Below are 24,481 nucleotides of genomic sequence, written 5' to 3' on the forward strand. Positions count from 1 at the left end.
TTAATTAGTCTAATTCCTTTGTCCCAAATTTCTCCCTCTTCTTCAAATTGAGTTCTATTTCCAGCAGCATCCCCTTACTGGGAGGCTTTCCTGGAAAGGAGCTTTGGCTTATTGGTTTTGAGAATTTATAGAGCTCATACACTGCCAGGAATACTTGAGGGACCTGAGACTCTTTTACAGGGTCTGAAAAGTTAATTTGTTTTCTTTCTTATACTAAGATGTTAGGTGCATTTTTCACTCATGAATGTATAGTGGGAATTTCCAGAGGTTACATGATGCGTAATACTATAATATAGATTATTGTATCAGAGGCAGCTATGAGAATCTACCTGTCTTCTATTAAGTTAGATCTTAAAGAGACTTGCACACATTTAAAACAATGCCACTCTTCTCACTAACTTTTTTTGGATCATTTTGAGATATATGGTTATTTTTCATTTATATAACAAGTTCTGAATGGGTTAATTATATTCTTTTAAAATGGGTTAAGAAATTCCTGTTTAAATTTCTAATTATTTTTAGAATAGGAAAGGGGTCCTAAGACAAAAAAGGACTGCTGCATTAGGAGCCACTGCAGTATGTGTGTCTATCAGTTATTCTATATCTTTGTTGATTTTTTTTTGGTCCAGGAGTTCTATCAGTTGCTGAGAGTGGGGTGTTGAAGTTCCTACCTATACTTGTAGAGCTGCCTATTTCTCCTTTCAGATGAGTCAATGTTTGCCTTATGTACTCTGAAACTGTTATTTGGTGTGTACATATTTAGGATTGTAATATGTTCTTTGTGAAGTGATCCTTTTATCATTGTCTAGTAATTTTTTTTGCTCTAAACTCTACTTTATACCTAATATATATTTTTAAAAGTAATGTTTGCATGATATATCTTTTTCTATTCTTTAACTTTTAACAACTTGTGACTTTAGTGAGTTTCTTGTAGACAGCATATTATTAATCATGATTTTTAAATCACCTCTGCCAATTGTTTGATTGGTGTATTGAGACCACTTGAATTTAAATTATTTGCTGATATGTCAGAGCTTAAATCAGCCATTTTATTACTTGTGCTCTGCTTACTTTCTGTGCTTCTCATTCCTCTGTGTTTTTTTTTTTTTTTCCCTACTTTCCTGTGGGTTACCTAAACATTTTATTTGATTGATTGATTTTTTTTTTCTGAGACAGAGTTTCGCTCTTGTTGTCCAGACTGGAGTGCAATGGGCTCATCTTGACTCATGCAACCTCTGCCTCCTGGGTTCCAGTGATTCTCCTGTCTCAGCCTCCCAAGTAGCTGGATTACAGGTACCCACCACCACATCCAGCTAATTTTTGTATTTTTAGTAGAGACAGGTTTCACCATTTTGGTCAGGCTGGTCTTGAACTCCTGATTTCAGGCAATTCACCCACCTTGGTCTCCAAAAGTGCTGGGATTACAGGTATCAGCCACCGTGCCTGGCCTACTTGGACATTTTCTAAAAATCACTTTTGTATAGTTTCCTTAGTGATTACGCTAGGTAGTACATATATCCAAATGTAACTTAGTACAGTCTAACATCTACTGATGTTTTGTTACTTTAATTGAAGTAGAGAAACTTTGCTTCCACAATGTCCTCATACCCTTCCTAGTTCTTAAATATAATTGCCTTAGGTATTTATTCTATATACATTAAACACCAGATCAAATGGTAAAATTTTTACTTCAACCATTACATGTAATTTAATAAACTCATGTGGCTAGTCCATTATATTTACTCATTCCAATGTTCTTTTTTCCTTTCAGCAGTTCCAAGCCATCTTCTGTTATTATTTGCTTTTATTTATAGAACTCCCTTTACCCATTCTCTGATCAGGTAGTCCCTTATGAACATTTATGCAAAAATTATCCACAAAGTACTACAAATTCAGTAGCATTTTAAAAGAACTGTATACCATGACCAAATAGAATTTATTTCAGGAATGCACAGATAGTACTACATATGAAAATCAATCAATGTAATATACCACATTACAGAAAAAAGAAAACAACCCACACAATCACCTCAATTGAAGCAGAAAAAGCATCTGACAAAATTTAACACTCTTTCATGATAAAAACATGAAACAAACTAGGAATGGAAGGAAACTATCTCAACAAAATAAAAGTCATATATCAAAAACCTACAGCTAACATCACACTCAAACATCATGGTGAAAGACTGAAAGCTTTTCCTCTAAGATCAGGAACAAGGCCAGATGTCTGCTTTTGCCACTTCTATTCAACATAGTACTAGAAATTTTAGCCACAGCAATTATGCAAAATAAATAAATGGCATCCAAATTGGAAATGAAGCAGTAAATTATCTGCAAATGACATAATCTTATAAAGAAAACCCTAGAGAGTCCACAAAATACCTATTAAAACTAGTAAGTTCAGCAAAATAGCAGGATACAAAATAAACACATCAAAATCAGTTGCATTTGTATACACTAACAATGAACAATCTAAAAGAAAATTACAAAAACAGTTCCATTTAAAACAACATCAAAAAGAGTAAAATACTTAGAATTAGCCAAAGAAGTGAAAGACTCCTACAATAAAAACTAAAAAATTTTGCTGAAATAGATTAAATAATATAAACACATCCTGTGTTCATGGATTGGAAGAATGTTTTTAAAATGTCAAAACTACCCAATGTGATCTACAGATTTAGTGGAATCTCTATCAAAAACCCAATGATTTTTTTTGTAGAAATAAAACAAACTCACTGTAAAATTCATATGGATTCTCAAGGGATCTTTAATAACCAAAACAATACTGAAAAATAACAAAGCTGTATAACTCACACTGATTTCAAAACTTACTACAGAGCTATATTAATCCAAACAGCATGGCACTGGCAAAAAGACAGACATATGAACCAAAGAGGCAAAATAGAGATCCCATAAATAAGCTCTTGCATATATGGTCAAATTACTTTTTTTTTTTTTTTTTGAGATGGAGTCTTGCTCTGTTGCCCAGGCTGGAGTGTAGTGGTGCAATTTTGGCTCACTGCAACCTCTGCCTCCCAGTTTCAAGCAATTCTCATGCCTCAGCCTCCTGAATAGCTGGGAATACAGGTGCATGCCCAGCTAATTTTTGTACTTTTAGTAGAGATGGAGTTTTGCCACATTGGCCAGGCTAGTGTTGAACTCCTGTCCTCAAGTGATCTGCCTGCCTTGGCCTCCCAAAGTGCTGGGATTGCAGGTATGAGCTACCCATGAGCCACCATGCCTAGCCACGTTTTTTTTTTTTTTTTTAGAGAGGGTCTCCTTATGTTGCCAGGCTGGTTTTGAACTCCTGGGCTCCAGCAATCTTCCTGCCTCATCTTCCCTAGTAGCTGGGATTACAGGCCCATACCACCACATCCAGTTTCAAATAACTTTTGATAAGGGTATCAAGACTGAAGCAATACAGTCCTTTTCAACAACAAGTAGAGCTGTGAAAACTAGACATCCACATGCAAAATAATGAGGTTGGACCCTTACCTAATGTCATGTAAAAAAATGAACTTAAAATGGTTGAAAGACCTAAATGTAAAACCTAAAGCAATAAAACTATTAGGCAGAAACAAAACAAAACAAAACAAAACAGGGCAAAAACTTCACAATATTGGATTTGGCAGTGATTTCCTGGACATGGTAACATAAAAGAAATAGAAAATTGGACTTCATGAAAATTTTAAAAAATTGTGCATCAAAAGACACAGTCAACAGCGTAAAAAAGCAACCCATAGAATGGGAGAAAATATTTGCAAATCACATCTTTAATAAGGATTTTACATTCAGAATATATAGAGAACTCACAAAACTCAACAACAAAATACAATCCAACTGAAAAATGAGCAAAGGACTTGAATAGACATTTATCCAAAGAAGACACATGAAAGGGCAACAGGCACATGAAAAGATGCTCAATATCACTAGTCATTAGGGGAATACAAATCAAAACTACAATGAGATACCACTTCACCTCCATTAGGAAGGCTGTTATCAAAAATACGCAGAAAATAACAAGTGTTGGCAAGGATGTGGAGAAACTTAAACCCTAGTGCACTGCTGGTGGAAACATACAATGGTATAGCCGCTGTGGAAAACAGTGTGGTGGTTCCTCAAAAATTTAAACACAGGATTACCATATGATCCAGCAATTCCACTAATGGCTGTATACCCAAAGGAATTGAAGTAGAGTCTTGAAGAGATATTTGTATACCCATGTTCATAGCAGCATAATTCACAATAGCTAAAACATAAGCAACACACGTGTCTATTGACAGATGAATAGATAAGCAAAGTATGGTATATACACACAATGGAATGCTATTCCACTTTAAAGGGGAAGGAAACTTTGCATTATACTACAACATGGATGAACTTTGAAGACATTTTGCTAAGTAACAAAAGACAAATACTGTATTATTCCACTTACATAAAGTATTTAGAGTGGTTAAAATGAGAGACACAAAATAGAATGGTGTCGCCAGGGGCTGGTGTGTTCGAGGAATGGGGAGTTCTTCTTTAGTAGGTATAACATTTCAGTTTTACAAAATGATGAGTTAAATATATGGATAGTGGTAATGGCTGTACAACATGTATGAATGTACTTAATAACACTCGACTATATACTTAAACATGAATAAAATGGTAAGTTTTGTTATACATATTTTACTACAGTAAAAAAAATAGAAAATACATGAACAAGCACTAGAGAAAAGAAACACAAATTGCTCAAAACATGTAATAAGGTAACACAGTTGAGGTACTATCTCATACGAAACAGATCTGGCAAAAATCAAAAAGTCAGTCAATACTAAGTGTTGACAAGGACACACAGCACTGGGAACTCTCATTTACTGCTGTTGGGAGGATGAATTGGTACAATCATTTTGAGAAATAATTTGTCATTACACAGGAAACTGAAATTGTCCATACCCTAAAGTTCACAAATTCTACTCTTAGCTACAAAGCCTACAGAAACTCTTGCACATGTACACTCAGAGACATGTGAAAATATGAACAACCCAAATGCCCATCACAAATAAAAGAGGCAATCTGTGGAATATTCACACAATGGAATGCCATACAGCAGTGAACACAAGCTACAGCTTACACATCAATATGGAGAAATGTGAATAGCATGTTGAACAGAAAAGGCAAGTCACAAGAGAATACACATTGCATTGTTCAATTTATGTAAAGTTTATAAACGGGCAAAATCAAGAACTATGTTGTTTAAGATAGAATTTTGAAGAAATACACAAAAGTTTTAGTGGAAGAACTGAGAGAGAGCAGCGAAGGTTGTCTTACTAGTCTACTAGGGGCTCTATAATGAAGTACCACAGACTGGGTGGCTTAAATAATAGAAATTTACTGTCTCATGGCTCTGGAGGCCAGGAGTCTGAGATCAATGTGTCTCCAGGTTGGTTCTTTCTGAGGCCTCACTTCTTGGCTTGTAGATGATAATTTTCTCTCTGTCTCCACATAGTCTTCCCTTTGTCCATGTTTGTGTTTCAATCTCTTCTCTTTTTTAAAAAACTTGAGACAGGGTCTCCCTCTGTCACCCAGGCTGGAGTGCAATGGTGCAATCTCTGCTTACTGCAACCTCCACATCCCAGGCTCAAGTGATCCCACCTCAGCCTCCCAAGTAGTCAGGACCACCACAGGCAAGAGCCACCATGCCCAGCAATTTTTTTTTTTTTTTTGTAGAGACCGAGTTTCACCATGTTGCCCAGGCTGGTCTCAAACTCCTGGCCTCCAGTTATCTGCATGCTTTGGTTTCCCAAAATGCTGGGATTACAGGCATGAGCCGCTGTGTCTGGTGTCAATCACTTCTTCTTATAAGAACACCAGTCAGATTGGAATTGGGACCACCTAAATGACATCATTTCACTTTAATTACCCCTTTAAAGACCCTACCTCCAAAGACAATCACATTCTGAGGTACTGGGGTTAGGACTTCAACATATGAATTTTATGGGGGACACATTCGATCCAAAATACTTCCCCATCTCTTTGGACTGTGTGGTAGTCAGGTAGATGAATTTAATTATATTTAACAAAAAAGTTAATTAGCATTCTGTTCCAAGGAAACAGAACTGAGTTTTGAAGGACATGTTGAATATTAATCTTCCAGCATTGTATATAAGGAATGAAAGTGTGGACTAAAGGAGGTATCTAGATGGTAGACAGTGCCAAACTAATTAGGGTGACAACAGAGGTACAGAAGATGTGGTGGACAAGCAGTGCTGTAGGTATGGATATGCACTAGACTTGTGTCTTAGTCCACCTTGGGAAGGCCAAGATCCAAGATGCCAGCCATTAGTGAAGTTTGCTAGCTGCTTCCAAAATGATGCCTGCAATGCTGCATCCTCCAGAGGGGAGGAATGCTGTGTCCTTACATGACAGAGATGGAAGGACAAAAAAGGACCACATTTTTTCTGTCAAGTCTTTTTATAATAGCATTAATCAATGTATGAGAGTACAGACCCCACGACCTAAACACCTCCTGAAAGGCCACACCTCCTTAACACTATTGCATTGAGGATTAAGTTCCCAACACATGAATTCTGGGGTACATATTCAGATTGTAACATTCCATGTCTGACCCCCCAAAATAATGTCTTACTTGTAAAATACATTCATTCCATCCCTTTGCCCCTAAAGTCTTAACCTGTCCAGTAACAACTCAAAGCTAAAGTACACAGTCCCATCTAAATCAGATATGGGTGAGACTCAAAGTAAGAGTCATCCTGAGGCAAACTGTTCTCCAGCTGTGCGCCTGTGAAATTAAACAAGTTATATGCTTCTAAAATACAATGGTGGAACAGGCATAGGATAGACATTCCCATTCCAAAAGGGAGCAACAGAAAAGAAGGAAGGAGTAAGAGGTCCCACGTAAGTCCAAAACCTAACAGGACAAATATTAAATCTTTTTTTTTTTTAATTTCAATTTTTTTTGAGACAATGTCTTGCTCTGTCACCTAGGCTGGAGTGCAGTGTATATAATCATAGCTCACTGCAATCTTGAACTTTTGGGCTCAAGCAATCCTCCTGCCTCAGCCTCTCACATAGCTAGGACTACATATCTGTGCCATTCTGCCAAGCTAATTTTTTTTATTTTCGTAGAGATGGGGTCTCACTGTTGCCCAGGCTGGTTTCAAACTCCTGCCTCAAGGAATCCTCCCTCCTGGGCTTCCCAGTGGGTTGGAATTACACATGCAAGCTATTGTGCCCAGCCCAACATTAAATCTTGAAGCATGAGAATAATCTTTGACCCCATGTCCTACCTTACAAGTACATTGGGTTAGAGATTAGGTCCCCATGGCCTCAGGCAGGCCCACCCACATGGCTTTGCTGGGTGCAGCCAATGCTTAGCTTCCATGCACTGAAATAGCATGCCCTCAGCTTTCCCAGGCTGGCACTGTATACTGGTGCTTCTATACTTCTGGGGTCTCTGGGGTAGCCCCAATCCTATGACTTCATGAGGCATTGCCCTAGTGGGGGCTTTCTGCAGAGAATTAATTTGCCCTTGCAGTAGTTCTCTGCCTGGGCCCACTGAGACATTCCTTGAAATCTAGGTGAATGAAGCAAAGCCTCCACAGCTCTTGCACTCTGCACACCTGCAGAATTAAGCACCACATGGATGTGCCGAGGCTCACTGCTTGTACCTTCCAGAGCAGTGCCCTACCTGCACCTGGGCCTGCTGGAATCAGAACTGGGGTGGCCAAGGAGCACTGTGCCAGAGTGCAGGGTGCAGAGACCCAAGGTGGTTCTCAGCAGTGAGCACTCAGGTCCCATGGGCACCCTGGGCCCCTTCTCAAAATTTGTCTGTCCCCAGTGGTTGCCCCTTCCCCTTGTACCAAGATGTCCAGAATACCTTTCGGGTCACTCTCCCATTGTCTTGATAAATAGCACGTGGCTTTCTTCTATTCATACTAATTTTATCAAATCGTGGCCTGGCCACAGCCTGTGTGCTACTTCTAAACACTTTTTTTTTTTTTTCTTGAGATGGGAGTCTCGTTCTGTTGTCCAGGCTGGAGTACAGTGACACGTCTTGGCTCACTGCAACCTTTGCCTTCTGGGTTCAAGTGATTCTCTTGCCTCAGCCTCCCAAATAGCTGAGGTTACTGAGGTTACAGGCATTTAGTAGAGATGGTGTTTCACCATGTTGGTCAGGCTGGTCTTGAACTCCTGACCTCAAGTGATCCACCCACCTCGGCCTCCCAAAGTGCTGGGATTACAGGCATGAGCCGCCATGCCCGGCCCTAAACATTTTTTTTTTTGAAACAGAGTCTCACTCTGCCACCCAACCCAGCTCACTGCAACCTCTGCCTCCCACGTTCAAGTGATTCTCCTACCTCAGCCTCCAAAGTAGCTGGGATTACAGGTGCCTGCCACCACGCTCAGCTAATTTTTGTATTTTTAGTAGAGATAGGGTTTCGCCAAGTTGGCCAGGCTGATCTCGAACTCCTGATCTCAAGTGATCTGCCCGCCTTAGCCTCCCAAAGTGCTGGAAGTACAGGTGTGAACCACCACACCTGGCCTAACCATACGTTTGTATTCTTTACATGGCTGGACCAAGAATTGTCCAAATCTTTATGTTCTGCTTCCCTTTGAATTATAAATTATGTCTTTAAATCATTTCTCTTCTCCCATTTTAGCATAAGCAGTTAGGAGAAACCATACAGCATTCTGAACACTTTCTTACTTGGACTTTTCTTCTGCCAAATATTCTAGTTCATTGCTTCTAAGTTCTGCCCCTTACAAAGTCCTAGAACATGGACATGGACATAATTCAGCCATGTTCTTTGCCACTTTGTAACAAAAGATGGTCTTTCCCCCAGTTTCCAATGATATTCCTCATATCTATGACCTTATCAGAACGGTCTTTACTGTCCATATTTTTACTTATGCAGTTTCTTGGAAGAATGAGACTTTCCCTACAGCTCTCTTCTGAGCTCTCACCAGAATCGCCCTTAATGCTCCACTCATGGCAATACAAGCTTTTTCCTGCTTTCATTTCAAAACTCTTCTAGCCTCAACCCATTACCCAGTTCCAAAGCCGCTTCCACATTTTTAGGTATTTGTTTTAACAACACCCCACTCTGGTACCAATCTCTGTCTTGGTGCATTTTGTGCTGCTATAACAGAATAGCATAGGCTGGGCAACTTAAACAACAGACATTTATTCTCACAGTTCTGGAGGCTGGATAGGCCAAGTTCAAGGCACTGCCATCTGGTGAGGGTTGCTCTCTGCTTCCAAGGTGGTGCCTTGTATGCTGTGTCACCTGGAGGGGAGAACGCTGTGTCCTCATATGACTAAGTGAAAGGAGAAAAAAGAATCCCCTCCATCAGGTCTTTTAATTATGACATTAATTCATTCATGAGGGTGGTACTCTCATGACCTCCTAAAAGCCTGCACCTTCCTACTCTGTTGCATTGGGAATTAAGTTTCCAACACATGGATTCTGAGGGATAAGCAGCGCAGCTCCTAGAGGGATGAATGACTAAATAATAATTCCTGTCTGTCCCCAGAATTAGCAGAGGGCCAAGCAGAATAGGCACAGACATGTTGCTAAAAGAGTATGTTTCATATTTGTCACTTACAATTGTATTGGAACTCTACTGTGAGCATACAGGATAGTCTTAGAAAATAATTGATCACCTAATCAAAACGTACCAAAATTAATTCAGGAAATATCACCTACTAGTCCTGGAAATATTGAGTTTCATATTAGGTCGAACCACATGGAATGGCCAATGCTTGATCATTTTTTCCCAAAAAAAAAAAAAAAAAAAAAGGCCAATCCCTATGGTTCAACCTAAGTCAAAAGCCTGAGTAGTTTCCTTTTTTTTTTTTTTTGAGACGAGTCTCACTGTGTCACCCAGGCTGCAGTGCAGTGGTGTGAATGGCTTACTACAACCTTCGCCTCCCAGGTTCAAGTGATTCTCCTACTTCAGCCTCCTGAGTAGCTGGGACTACAGGTGGCCACCACCACACCAGGCTAATTTGTATTTTTAGTAGAGATGGGGTTTCACCATATTGGTCAGGCTGGTCTCAAATTCCTGACCTTGTGATCCACCCACCTTGGCCTCCCAAAGTGTTGGGATTACAGGCGTGAGCCACCGTGCCCGGCCTGTTTTCATTTTTAAGAGGAGACAAAAATGATAAAGCAACTCATTAAATCAAAACCAGAGGCTACTGTCAGACCACATTGTAAGGGTCAGGTAAGTAGGAGCCCATCCCCAAAATGTAATTTCTCTCTAAAATAGGCAATCTCAAGAGTGAAATATTTTCTCATTTTAATCAAGAAAGCCAAGAGGCAAGGGCTTAGCAGGCTTCTCTTACTATATAAATTTCAGTGCATGTATGAAACTTTTTTGTTGCAAAAGGTTTTACAACATTTAAGTCTTATGAGGATATTATTTTTAGTGACTGGAGGGCTTAGAACAAAGGCTTGTCAAACTCCAATACTGAATGGCTCCATTGTGATTACTTATAAATCAGTTTTATTGTCAGTGTTGGGCTAATCAGAGATTAGCTCATGCTTAAAAGCATAACTAAAAAAATAATGCACCACTGAGGAACAGGGTTTTGTTGAATTTTTCTCCTGCCACTTTATCTGCAAACAATTTGCACCCACCTAGCATAGAGAAAAGCTCTCTTAGGTAACACACTAATCTTGTGCCATTCATAAAAAGCATCACAGAGAATGTTGTTCTTGAAATATATTAATATATTTCAATGAAAATATATTAATGCTTGTTAATTTGAAACAATGAAGATCCTATGAGTAAACTGTCATTTTTAAATTGATCCCCCAAATTACATGGGGGCTGTCAGATGTCACAAACTTGGGATTACACTCTGCCTACATTATACTGTCCCCGGATATTTTTTCAGACATCTGGAGACTAGCCTGAAATAGCACCCAATCATATCAGCAAGTGTTCTCCATTTAAGAGAAAATAGAGAAACTTGATCTCTATTGAATTATGATATATGGTGTTTTTCATGGAATCCATAGTGATGAAGCAAATACTTTTTCTCAGGTAAGACTGGGAAGCTGGTTGAAGATATGACTAAGTAACTCAGCATAGATTTTCTGAGTTACATAAATAAATGGAGCAAGCTCTACCACCAGCAGCAATTTGTCTCAAAGGGCATTAGTAAGCTCTCTGAAGTAAGAAAAGGCCAGGGAGGGTAGCATCACACACTGGGGTCTGTTGGGGGGAAATAGGGGAGGGACAGCGGGGGGTGGGGTGTTGGGGAGAGATAACATGGGGAGAAATGCCAGATATAGGTGATGGGGAGGAAGGCAGCAAATCACACTGCCATGTGTGTACCTATGCAACAATCTTGCATGTTCTTCACATATACCCCAAAACCTAACATGCAATAAAAAAAAGAAAAAAAGGCAATAGTGGGAAGACATCATGTACTTCCTCTAAGTGTGATATACTAGAGAGCATCATATGATAGAAATAGAGCTGGCTCAGCCTTTTCCAGAGGACAGAAGATGTGTGATATTTTCACTAAATATGGACAGCACAGTGCTCTCTAATGCCATCATAAAATTCAGTGCTAAAGGGACCTCAAAGTCCCTGAGAAGGCACTTTGACTGGGCAGCCTTGCCAGGTTGAGTCCTAGAGGCAGGTAACATGAGCAGGGAGGAAGGCACAGCATGGAGTCCATCAGACTCCTTATCTCACATCACAGTTACGATTAAGACTTCTCAGGCCAGGCATGGAAGGGTCACTTGAGCTCAGGAGTTCAAGACAAGCCTGGGCAATATGGCAAAACTCTTATCTTCACAAAAATATACAAAAAATTAGGCAGATGTGGTGGCATGTGCCTGTAGTCCCATCTACTCAGGAGGCTGAGGTGGGAGGATCGCTTGAGGCTGGGAGCGGAGATTGCAGTGCGCCACTGCATTGCAGCTTGGGCTACAGAGCCCATCTTAAAAAAATAAATAAATGTAAATAAATGAAAAAAAAAAAAAAGACTTCTCTGTCAAGAGAATTCAGTGAGGTAATGGATATGGCTGGCCCATGGTAAGTTCTTAATATGTATGTACTCTCAACCTTCCCATTTCTGTTGAACTGAATTTTTCAACCTTATCACTTCTCCCACTTTGTGAGATTTCTATCCTCCAGGCTACAAAGAACTCCTCATCCAAATATGGGAAGGCAAGAATCTTGCCAGCATGGAGATTTTCTTCAGCTATTCCTCTTAGAACTCACCTCTCCCAGTCCCTCAGTGTCTGTCATGCTGCTGAACTGATGGAAGTCGTCTGTACTAACTAGAGCTTGGCTCACTGACTCAGCTGACAACTTAATCTACCTGTCAGGATAATCTAAGAGCAAAATTTCATCTTTATCATCAGATGTCCTAGAGCATCAAGGTAAAGAAGTACAAAACTAGGGTTATGGGTTGTTCTTTTTACTTTTATTCAAATAAATACAATACTTGTATATAGCCTGATTAATTTCCCTTGTCATATCTCTTCTTTCAGGTTTCAGGCTTAGATTTTTAGGCGTGCAGTGCTATGGTCACATTACGACTATCCTCTAAGTTGAAATAAGTATTTCAGCTGCACAGGCAAATAGTGGACTTGCCAAAAGACCTGTGGGTCATTTGCCCAAATGAGGCCGATTGAGATGAGAACAAATATCTTTTTTTGGTAAAAACTATTTTTATAATGTACCTTTGGACAAAAATGCAATTGTTTCTTCCCCTTCTTTCCCAGGCCAGGCACTTGAAAATCAGGCATTTCAGGGATGGGCAACCCAGTTCATTAATATCCATTGGATTTGATTTCCCAAGAAAATTAAAACTGTGAAAGAACACTGGATTTAGCATTTGGCATTAGAGTTAGTGATACTGATAATGACTGAAATATTTTTGATGTGCTACAGGTTAATTCAGAAATGAAGGAACTGGAGAAATTTCATTTGTTCTAAATTAGTCTTACTTCCCCTGAAATTCCATCTTTAAGTAATAACTTCTTTAGTTTGAAATTAGTCTGATTAATATCACCTTTATTGGGAAAAACTATTATCCTCTATGTGGCTTGGCCACATATTAATTTAAATAAAACTATGGCTTCAATTGCTAATTGATGGTTTAGCTTACAAGGAACTAGTTTAGGCAGTCACCCTTCTTATGAAGCTAGTTAAGGCTAATGTAACCTGTATGGTCAACTTCAGTTTAAAAATCTTAATTCTCATAAAAAAAGCAGCCAAATATAGAGCCTTGAGGCAAGTGGATTGATGGGGTAGCAGATTTGAGGCCAGGGCCAGGCTGCTCAAGCTAATACGCCATCAGCACAAACAGTGGCCCAGCCCTGGCTTCCTCCAACTCCAAGAGTCGCCTCTGCACAGTGACTGTGGCACCTGAGAGAGCAGGGCTGGCACAGAATCCCTGCCCTGCACGAATGTCCCTGTGGAGTCCCTGGGAGAACAGAGGCAAGCCCTGCTTCTTAGCAAGTTCCCACACTTTCTGCCTCTGATCCCACTTCCTCTGTAAAGATGCTATTTGGCTCAGCAGCAACCCAAGGGAGTGGGAATAAGGCTTCATGTGTTGAGAACTGCTCCTGCCTCCTTTTGACAGCCAAGGCTGGCAAGGTTGTTTGGAAATCTGACAAAGAGCAAGTATACTTTCCACAAGTAAAAAATCCCAAGCACTTCACAGGCACTCCATTAAAGTAAAACTAAATCTCTCTGAAAAATAATATGCTTTGAAACTCTTTGTTACATTCATAAAAAGAAAAGGAAAAACAAAAAATTTCGAAGTTTAAAAAAAAACCCTTTAAAAATATTGTAGCAATAGCCTTCTTAGTAACAAATACAAAACAGTTTAAGACACTTGGTGACTTTCTTAGTTCATTTGCTGGGGAATGGATACACAATGAAGTTTTACTATTAAAGTTAGGCATTTGGTAAAAACTCTAGGAAGAGTTCCATCAAGAAAATGGTTATTTTGGAAAAACAAGTTACAATTTTTTCTAAAATGTCAAAAGAAATAAAAATGTAAACACCATATACTTAAAATGTTAATACAATATTAACTCAGTCAAATAAATAAAAGAAAGTGGCACCAACTTTATGGCAATTTTTCAAAATAAAAATGTGGTTCAAGGATATTTAAAAATAAATAATTGGTTAAAATTGGGATGACCATTCTCAGCACAAACCAACAACATTTAAAATAAAGTGCTATGAGAAAAAGTAGTCCCACAAACTTCAACTTATTCACATATGAACAGAGATACTATCTGGATCTTTAGGTCTGAAATATTCACCACGAGGGAAAGCTAGAGGCCAGGCTTAGGGCCATCTTTTGTCATTTTTCTTTTTTCTTCCAGAGTGTGCTTAAATATTTTCTTCAGGGTGCTGTAAACTAATGGTCCATTTTCAGAATCAAAATTAACCTGGTGACAAAGAAATTTATATTCAGGACACTGTAACAAGAATTTTAACTAGTTTCTATTTTGAGAAGGAGGGGGTGGAGAAAAAAACAGACTTACAAACAAAACTCTATATAAAATACAAATAATAAATTTCACACATTTTAATTGAAAGACTATGTTAGAACTGCCAACCATGTCAATACCAAACTTAAGAATGAAAACCTCAAAATTAAATCTACTGCCTGGATATTTGGTTTAATTATATACACCCAGTCATGAAGCAAGTCAACAGTGGGTGTGAAATGAATTTTTTGAGACTAATCATTGATGGTATAAGGGAAAAGTTTCCTATATTAAAACAGCACATCAGCTGTATGTGTCCTGCTGAGAGGCCCTATGGCCACTCTGGACAGAGTCAGAGTGACCTGAATAGAACCCTGGTTCCCCACCTGCTAGCTATGTGTCCTCATCTCATACCCAACCTCTTTGGACCTCGATTTCCTCCTGTGTAAATCAGAGATAAGGATTTCCACTTCATAAGATAGTGTATCTATGAGTCTAACATATGTTTGGTACATATATACAAACCTCAATTGGCTGGGTGCAGTGTGGCTCATGCCTGTAATCCCAGCACTTTGGGAGGCCTAGGTGGGAGGGTTGCTTGAGCCCAGGAGTTTGAGACCAGCCTAGGCAACATGGCAAAACCTTGCCTCTACAAAAAGTTAAAAAATTAGCTGGGCATGGTGGCACATGCCTGTGGTCCCAGCTACTTGTGAGGCTGAGGTGGGAGAACTGCCTGAGCCCAGGAGGCAGAGGATGCAATGAGCTGAGATTCTATCACTGAACTCCAGGCTGGGTGTTTATCCCATTTGCAAAAAACTCCTTATTAACATTAATAATGGTCTGAATTATTTACTTTCTTAAACACCAAACCACAACCTTCTTCACATGGTAGGTAACCTCTCAATCTATGAAAATGTAAATACAGATGTAAAGGACCACGTGGTTTGGATTTGAGACTACTGACTCTGGAAATAATAGAGAACAGACTGAAAAGATGTCAGCAGTTAGTGCCATAAAATCCAGATGAGGAACAAAGAAGCCTGAAGTAAGAACATCACTTTGGAAAGAGTGGAGGGGAAGGAAACTGGACAAATATTAAAAATGAAGAATCTTTACAACTTGTGAATGAGTACAGATAATAACTGCTATTATCATTAATGTTAGCAAAGATGTTGTCATTCAAAAGCCGGGTTCTTTGTTTAATGACACTTGCATATTGATGACACTTTCATATTGATGAGAGGTAACAAACAAATTATAGATACTTTCATATCAATGAGAAATATAAACAAATTATAGCTGATGAGGTAAGGGAAAAGTTTTCTCTTGGTATGAACCTGGCTAATGCTTCTTTCTTCAGTCAGGAAAACTGCTGCAACCAAAAGGATGGGCTTTTAGAAAGAAAACCTTTTTTTAACTCTTTCCTTAGGATTTGCCAAGCAGGACTCAGTACTGAATCAGCAATGTTGGATGTTTAATTTTCAATAGATGGTTTCTTAACTTAAACCCAAGGTAGAACTGGCTCGACAAAGATTCTCTGATTCTAATTAGGCATATGATCTAAAAATATGTATTCAATGCACAGTTGTTTCTCTCTTGCTTTTACATAAAAGCTCTTTGTTCCAACATCCTCCTTCAAAAAACCCACAGTTCAGCTTTTCCTAAGATTATTGTTTGGAAACTTTGTTTTTGGTCAAAACTCTGCAACTACTCAGAAGAAATGTCAAACACATTTCCATGAAGGGAAAACGTATACATACATGTTTTATTTTAGAGGACAATGGTGACCTCTGGATTCTGACAAAGTTGATGCTGATCTGTGGTTCAGAGAGGGGAAAGGAAGAGTGTGACCCACCTTAGTGAATGCCTTAATGGCATGGGCAAGGAAAGCTTCCTCCACATCCACAGGAATTGTCTGCAGGTTCACTATGCAGTGCAACACGCAGAGAATTGTCTGGTGCTGTCCCTGTTTTGGCAGAAATCAAAATTTTAAAAATTGTTCAAAAACTATTGTAGAATAAAGAATTGGTTTGTGATCAAGTACTCATAATGTCAAATGCCAAAATATCTAACAAAATATCTAAACATCAACAAATGTTTATTGTTATGTGTTAATATAATTTAAAAAGCTTTCAGGAAATAATATCAAAGCTGGCTAGCTACTGCACAAAGTAAAAGTAAATTTGAAGATCACTGCAATTTTAAACCAAGTTTTTCTCTTGCAGTGAAATGAATAGATTTTCCCATTCTTGTTGTTTCCGGATATAATTATTTCAGTTGTCCAGTAGATGATGACAGGTCATAGAGATACATGGACTTATTAACTGGGCACCGAGTGGTCAGGATCTGGGTACCCAGCCGCTGCAGATGATTAGGGAGGGAGGCAAGTAGACAAAGAAAAGGAAAAGGACAACCCCAGTCCCCCAGGAACAATGCAGTGCTTAAGTGCTTAGCCTCCAACCTAAGGGGGTAAGATACTTAAAAATGTGTCTAGTGACCTGACTCGTGGGGGCTGTTTGCCTTAGCAAAGGAGAAATTCCATCGCCTTTAGCAATACATATCCAAGACATAAAGTACAGAGACCCACTAATTTCAATTTTGAAAACCTACTCTAAGAATATAAGCTATAATAAAGAAACACCTGCAAGCACAAATTATCATTACAATGACTCCTATTAAGGTAAAAAAAAAACCCTGAAGCAATATAAATGCCCTATATATGAAGCGAGGGTGAATTAGGATAAAACACACAGCCTTATGTAATAGAAAGCACATGGGCTTTGTGCCACAGCGAGTTTGAATTCTGCTCTGACATGTGCTGCCAACCTTGGGCATGCAACCTCAGCTTTCCTTGTCTGTGAAATGGGCCTCTACCTCTAAGGAGTATTGAGATAAACAGAAGAGAAAATGGAAATTATGTCCTGAAAGGCTTGGCCCAGTAACCCACCAAACATTAATCTCCTTTATCACCCTCTCATCTTTTATCTCTGTGATTTAATTGCTGAGAAAATGTCCTAAGAAAAGGACTTTGGATACAGGAAAAATCGTTTCTTAAAAGATGTGTATTCCATGGAATATTATGCAGCCATTAAAAATGAGGAGTTCGCGTCCTTTGTAGGGACATGGATGAACCTGGAAACCATCATTCTCAGCAAACTGACACAAGAACACAAAACCAAACACCACATGTTCTCACTCATAGGAGGGTGTTGAACAAGGAGAACACATGGACACAGGGAGGGGAGCACTATACACGGGGGTCTGTTGTGAGGGAGTGGGGGGGACAGCGGGGAGGGGAGTTGGGGAGGGATAGCATGGGGAGAAATGCCAGATATGGGTGAGGGGGAGGGAGGCAGCAAATCACACTGCCATGAATGCACCTATGCAACAACTTTGCATGTTTTTCACATGTACCCCAAAACCTAAAATGCAATTAAAAAAAAAAAAATGTGTATTGTGTGAGTGTCTGTGTGTGTGTGTGCAGGCACGCACATGTCTGTGTACTGTCTGTGTACACGTGTGTGTGCATGTATCTGCATGTCTGCATGTGCATGTGTTCATATGTGTGTGTGTGTGTGTGTGTGTGTGTGTGTAGTAACAGCAGAAGATTTTTAGTGAAATTTAGAAACTGAGGAGATGTTTACACTGCAGCATAGTAGGTAACTCAAGGCTGATTATTAGATAACATTGTTTCTTAAAACAAAAACAGGCCAGGCGTGGTGGCTCACACCTGTAATCCCAGCACTTTGGGAGGCCAAGAAGGGTGGATCACATGAGTTCAGGAGTTCGAGACCAGCCTGACCATCATGGAGAAACCATCTCTACTAAAAATACAAAATTAGCTGGGTGTGGTGGCGCATTCCTGTAATCCCAGCTACTTGGGAGGCTGAGGCAGGAGAATCGCTTGAACCTGGGAGGTGGAGCTTGCAGTGAGCCAAAATCATGCACTGCACTCCAGCCTAGGCAACAAGAACTAAACTTCATCTCAAAAAACAAAAAAACCCAAAACAAAGCCTATGTTAAATTGAAAATTTAGTATCTCTGTATGATTAAAAATGCCAGATTATATAAAAGGATTCATACAATTTCTCCCATTTCCTACAACCATTGTCTTCTAATATCATTTCCTAAAGGTAACTACTATTACCAGTTTCTTATTTCTCCTTCTGTATTTTATACATATATAAATATCTTCTCTATTTTAAACATATAGCTTTTATACATATAGAAAATATCTATATTTTACACATACGAATTATATATACATGTATGTATGCGGGACACCTACCCCTTTTTAAAAATATCAATGAGTGCATATTCCAACCTACTTCATCATTCTTCCCATATGCATACTTATAGCAAATAAATAGAAACAAACACCCAACAGTGAAAAAGTGGTTAATTATGGCACATTCTTGTGTTACGGCATCATATCCATTACAGTCAATATTTATGAAAAGCTTACATTATTCATGGGAAAACAGCTACAACTTTAAGCAAAAAGGAAATATAAACTTGTATGTTAAAATGATTTTTACCAAGTTAATATACATATTGCTAAGTTTCAAAGATTTGAAAATGTTTGCAGTGCTTCTCCCAGGACTATGGGTAGTTCCCCTATTTTTATATTTTCTAAGTGTTTATGCTGGGTATTAGTTTCTTCTCTTCTCTTGGAAAAATCATTAAATTAGACCTAGATTTGGGATTCTGTATAAATTCCATTTTTTATAATGGATTTTTCTTTCTGTGTGAAAAACTAAAAGCCTCAGTTACAGTCATTAACTGGTCCTACATATAGCCACTTTACCTTCTCTAATAAAAACAGTGCTTCTGCGGCATCTGCTCGCCTGTCAACCAACATGTCCACATCCTCTTTGGTGATTACAGGCTCCTTCAGTTGCTCCACCCAAGACCACATCAAGCTGCATAGGAGGAAAGGGTCCCTCTCACCACATATTCTTTCCCAAGCTCCATCTCGGGAATTTAGCTCTTTCTAAAAAGGAAGAGAAAGAGACAGAAAGAAGAGATAGAGACAGGGAGAGGAGAGAGAGGTGCACCATTTGATACTGGATGATTTTTGTGCTGCCCACGAGAGTGAAAGGCTCAGGCTCTAGGGTACAGAACTGGAACCCCCTCCCAGCCTCTCCACTTTCAGGCTGGACACTGGAATAAGACACTGAATTCTGTAACCCTCAGTTTCCCTCTATGAAACTCATCCCCTGCCTCACAAGCTGTTGGGCTGATGACTGAGATAAGGTCTGTTAAAGCTTATAGCACAGAGAAAGGGCTTAGTTAATCCAAGTTCTCTCCTTTATTCAGAAACCAGAGAAACAGTTCAGAAGAATCTTCCTTTTCAGGCTTCTGGTGAACAAAACAGAACTATTTTTTGCAATAAAGTCGATGGTGATGAAAAAGTACAAATAAGGGAACATTTATAAATTAACCTGGGGTCTAAGGAAGATCTTTGACAGCTTCGAAGTCTGCAAAAATAAAATAAAAGCACTTGAAAGTTGGCAAATGGGACATATGTATATCTTTGAAATATCTTTTTAGAATCCTATGTAGGATTTAACAATAAGCCCCAAGTCCTGAAATTTGACATGGGGAAAATAACTAGAAAGTTTTTCAAATACTCAAAATGCCTAGAGAAAATTTAAGCATGACATTTAGAAATTTTACCTCACAGAGAGCAAGGGAAAAGTGAGCTAAGGATTTTAATGAATTTCTGACAGGGTTCAGATTTATGTTTTAGTGAATCAAATAAATTTTGACAATAGAAGTATAATAATTGCTACCATTCACTCATTCATTCACCTATCCAATATTTACTGCATGCACACAGTGGGACGGAAACTGTAATACATGATTTATCTCTAACTTTCAAATGGCACCCAGCAGGGAGGTTCCCTACTGATAAATGTATTGGGGCTCAAGAAAGATGAAATAACTCACCTAGGAGCCAAAAGCCAGAAAATGGCAAAGGGGGTGTTCATCATATCCAGTTCTGCCTTACTCCAGAGTCTGTGCTGCTTCTGCTACACCACAAGGACCCTGGTTTCTCTTTATTATCTTATGAATACACCAATACTTTGTTATTCATAGTCCTTCCTATCCCATAGATCATGTATGTAACAAAGTAGCTCTTTATTCAATCTTATGAAGAAGACAAGCTGGGCAGAACTGACATTACTCAAAAACCCTCTTAGCAAAATGGCTATCTATCATGATGTTTCCTGAGGCTTTCCAGTGAGGTTAGCCAAGAATCCTGGGATAACGAAAAGTGTTAAACACATGAGCTGTACCCTGACTCTGCCACATGTATGCCATGTGACCCTGAGCAAGTCACTTACCCTCTAACCTCTGTGACCTTTAGCATCCCCATCTGTGATACTGAATTCTTAAGATTAACAAAGAATGTAGAAATAGTATCATCTGCCTCACAGATATGTTCTATAACTGTGAAAAATCACATGAAATAATACATGTGAAATGGTCGCGTACAGGCATACGTAGCATTATGCTATTCAAATAATGTTCACATTATTCTTTTCCAGAATTCAACTGATTATTTTGATTACTAAAAGTCCTAAAATAAAACATAGAAATGAAAAAAATGAAAAACTCTCCTGATTAGAGGCCTGTGTTCACCTCCAGAAAATGCTTTCATATATGCTACATACAGTCTGGCCCAAACCAAGTCCTGAACTCTTCCATCACCACAGGCAGCGCTCACATGGGCACTGTGGCTGACCCAGGAGTCGGGGTGCAAGATTTTCACCTAAAACAGAAGACTCTCTTGCTTGCTAACTCTTAACACACTGTAATGCCTAGAAAACATTTGCTGACTGCATGACTTTTTCAGTTTGGAGTAGGAAATAAAGAAAACAATTCATTTTGGGAGAAAGCAATACATTTAACTATTGGATAGGCGAAACACAATTCTGATGAACAAAATTTTTATCAAAAGTTCTCCTCCCGTCATATAGTTATCAGTTAGTGTGAGGCTCTAAATTTTCATGCCTCTGCATCTGAAGAGATATTGGCACTCAGAAATTTTATATGCCTTGTTTAATCAATGGCAGACTATGAAAGCAAGCTATTAAAATAATTCACAGTAGATAACCTGCCTGGGGTGGTGACCAACCTGGGCTCAAAAGTCAAGATTTCAGTGATTCACAACTGTTCAAGTCAGCCTCCTTTTGGGGTAGTCTGGCTGTTTCTGATAGCTAGGTTTATAAGGCCTATCTTTTCTCTAGACCAAGTGCTGATTCAGGGCAAAGAAAGTGTGGCTGACTTAAAACTGTATCCTAGTAAAAGTACAACACAAAAAAGGGTTAAAAATTTATATTCTAATTGAAGTAAAAACTAAGAAATGGACCCCAAAGACCTCATCTCAGCTAAAGTGAATGGCACGCAGTAATCTGTGGTTCCTCCCACTTGCTCTCCTGATTTCCCATAGTTGCCCTATTAGAGCAGGATTGGCAAGTCTGAAGGAGAGGATACCAAGGATACAGCCTCACTCTTCTGACCTTGCTCAGCACTAGTGCTGATGAGCTTTGGAAAATAACTATTTTATTTATGTCTCTAGCTCAGTGGTTCTCAAAGTATGGTTCCCTTTGCCAGGCCTCGGGTTAAAGATGCTTCAAGTGAGTTTCTAATGCTGTCTGTTGTGGGCCAGTTGCCCCGACAGACCCAGCAAGAAAGAAGGAAGCTACCAATACCAATGCCTTGTGTGGGTCAAGCATTGCGCTAAGTGCTTTCTTGCATATGCAGATTTAAATGAAACCACACAAACACCCTGTGACTTTTCTGTAACATCAGGTTCGCATCACAGATGAGAAACCTGAAGTTAGAAAGTTAAGTATTATACAAATGTATCTTCATATTTCACTTGGGAAGTTTGAGAAAATATATTACACTTTTGCCCTGACATAAATATTTCCCACATATCTATAATTAAATAAAGTACTAATAATACCTGCCACATTTCTACCTTCCTTTTTAGTTCCTCTTTTTCTACAGATTCATTTAAATTTGCTAGGGCTTTGGCCGCCAGTATTCTTCTTGCTTCAACACTCAATTCAGATTGCAATGTAGAGTGTGAAGCTGCTTCAGACAGATCTTTACTGTCCTGGGTTTCATGTTCAACCAAGAACTGTGCTTTGGGCCTGGAGCCACAGTCCAGAGGGCTTCGGGGAGTCGTGCTGTTCTGCCTGACAGCACCAGGGCTCCCAACACCATGAGTTTTACACTGACAGTGAGACACTTGCTGGTGAGTAGGGTTTGGATCCTTATGGACATTTGCGAAGTTGGGTGAAACGGGCTCCCCAGGGCTGTTTGAGCCTGAAACATCTGCAGAGAAAGCTCCACTCTGCTGTGCTTCCTTTGGAATGAGCCCTCCATGGAAAATTGGTGACCCATTATCTTTGAGTCCTCTCAGGCCTCCAAACTTAGACTGACTCCAGAAAGAAAGTGTGCTGCGAACCAAGGCTTCCTTATGTAAGTCTGGTTCTGGAGACTGTGGGACATAACAATGGCTTATGAGCTTCTGCTGCCTGGGGTGGCAACCAACCAAGACCTGGGCAGGCACTGTCCGTGGAGTCTCCCCTTGCTCCAGGAGGTTCTCGGCCCTCTTTAAATCTGAGTCACTGTAGCTGAGCTGCCTTTTTAGATGAGTCAGGGGTTGAAGGCACTCAACATTTCGCCTCTTCCAAAGGGGGTCAAACTCTTGCTCATTGGAGAAAATCACGTCTCGATTGTCAAAATCTGCTGCCACTGCAGTGGGGTTAGACGAGTTGGACACATCACTGTTAGGCCTCAGTAACTCTGTATCCAGCTGCATGATGACCATCTCAGACATGGTCTTTTCTATTTCAGCAGAGAGACCAGGTCCTTCGGACACATCCTTCATCATCACTGGCCTGTTCTCAGCTAAGTCTAGCAGCAATTTGCAAACTAGGTGGATAATTTTTGGCACGTGTTTCAGAAGTCGTGCCTCATAACCATGAAGCAGATGACGCTGGCGAATGAGATATTGAGCTAAGGTGACAGCATGTGCTTTGGGATCACAGCAAGAGAATATATTGCGGAGAGGAGTTAGAAACTGAGTAAATTCCCTTACGCAGAGGAGCTGTCCTCTGGTTTGTATGGAATTGGGTCGTTTTGCCCGCACAAACATAATTGCTTGGTCAGCAGTCATTCTTGTTGCAAAAACTAAGTAACAGGCTATTAGAACACCTAAACAGTGAAGAAGAGAAGACTGGTATGAGAAAAGCTTACATTTTTATTTAGTTTATCACTCCTTGATGATTTAAAATTTGAGTATGTGTTAAGAAACCATATAAATAGAGACACATTTTAAGGACAATTATGATGATAACTTGATGACTTTTTGTAGCGGTATTATTATTACATGTTCCTTACTGCATAGAACTTTATTAAATGTCTATATGGCACCCCCTCCCCATGACTGAGTCATCTCAGTAGCCCAGAGCTGTGCCAGCAGAGGCACAATGTAGGTGAGTAAGTGTGTAGGAGGGAAGGGAAACTGATCATCTGGCTCATCTATCCTCCTTGTTCTACTCAATTCCAACAGAAGAAAGAAAATCTGTTTCTATATTCCACTCTGAGCAGTTCTTGAGAATTTCCATCCAATCAATCCATACGCTTTGTGTTTGGAACCTCCCACCCTGCCATCTTTGCCATCAACTGCTGGCACTTCACAGCTTGGTACTCTCCCTACCAGGGCAGTTTTTTCTTTGAGGATTATTCACATTCACAGCCTACTTTTCTTCCTGGCAATTCTTTTTCCAGATTTGTGCCTATACTGATACGTGTTTTTCTTCAGACCATGATATACCTCTATTTTTCCATAAGCAATTATGGAAAATTAAGCAATCTTAAGGAAGCCAGCCTTAATGGTGTAAACATTATGTATTCTTATTAACATCTAATTAAAAGGAGTAACTAATGAAAAGGTAATAATTAATAAATTAATTCAT

General features: G+C 39.4%; 1 protein-coding gene across 9 annotated transcripts in view; it reads right to left on the reverse strand.

The window, feature by feature from the left end:
• Positions 1-1,917: 1,917 nt before the first annotated feature.
• The window catches only part of PTPDC1 (protein tyrosine phosphatase domain containing 1), a 95,405-nt gene continuing 72,841 nt past the window's right edge, over positions 1,918-24,481 (reverse strand). For 3 of the 9 annotated variants that reach the window (XM_012463547.2, XM_012463536.2, XM_012463512.2), the window contains 4 exons: positions 22,459-23,717; positions 19,288-19,473; positions 16,336-16,446; positions 1,918-9,293 (listed from right to left, as the gene is read on the reverse strand). In XM_012463547.2, the coding sequence (XP_012318970.2) occupies positions 9,147-9,293; positions 16,336-16,446; positions 19,288-19,473; positions 22,459-23,717 (1,703 nt within the window). In that variant the 3' untranslated portion in view covers positions 1,918-9,146. Of the gene's footprint in view, positions 9,294-12,432; positions 15,853-16,335; positions 16,447-19,287; positions 19,474-22,458; positions 23,718-24,481 lie in introns of those variants that run through there. The other 6 variants (XM_012463557.2, XM_021671898.2, XM_012463518.2 and 3 more) reach the window with 4 other exon arrangements.

The sequence above is a fragment of the Aotus nancymaae genome, unplaced genomic scaffold, assembly GCF_030222135.1.
Source record: "Aotus nancymaae isolate 86718 unplaced genomic scaffold, 86718_ANA_hifiasm-v0.15.2.pri h1tg000041l, whole genome shotgun sequence".
Taxonomy (NCBI): Eukaryota; Metazoa; Chordata; class Mammalia; order Primates; family Aotidae; genus Aotus; species Aotus nancymaae.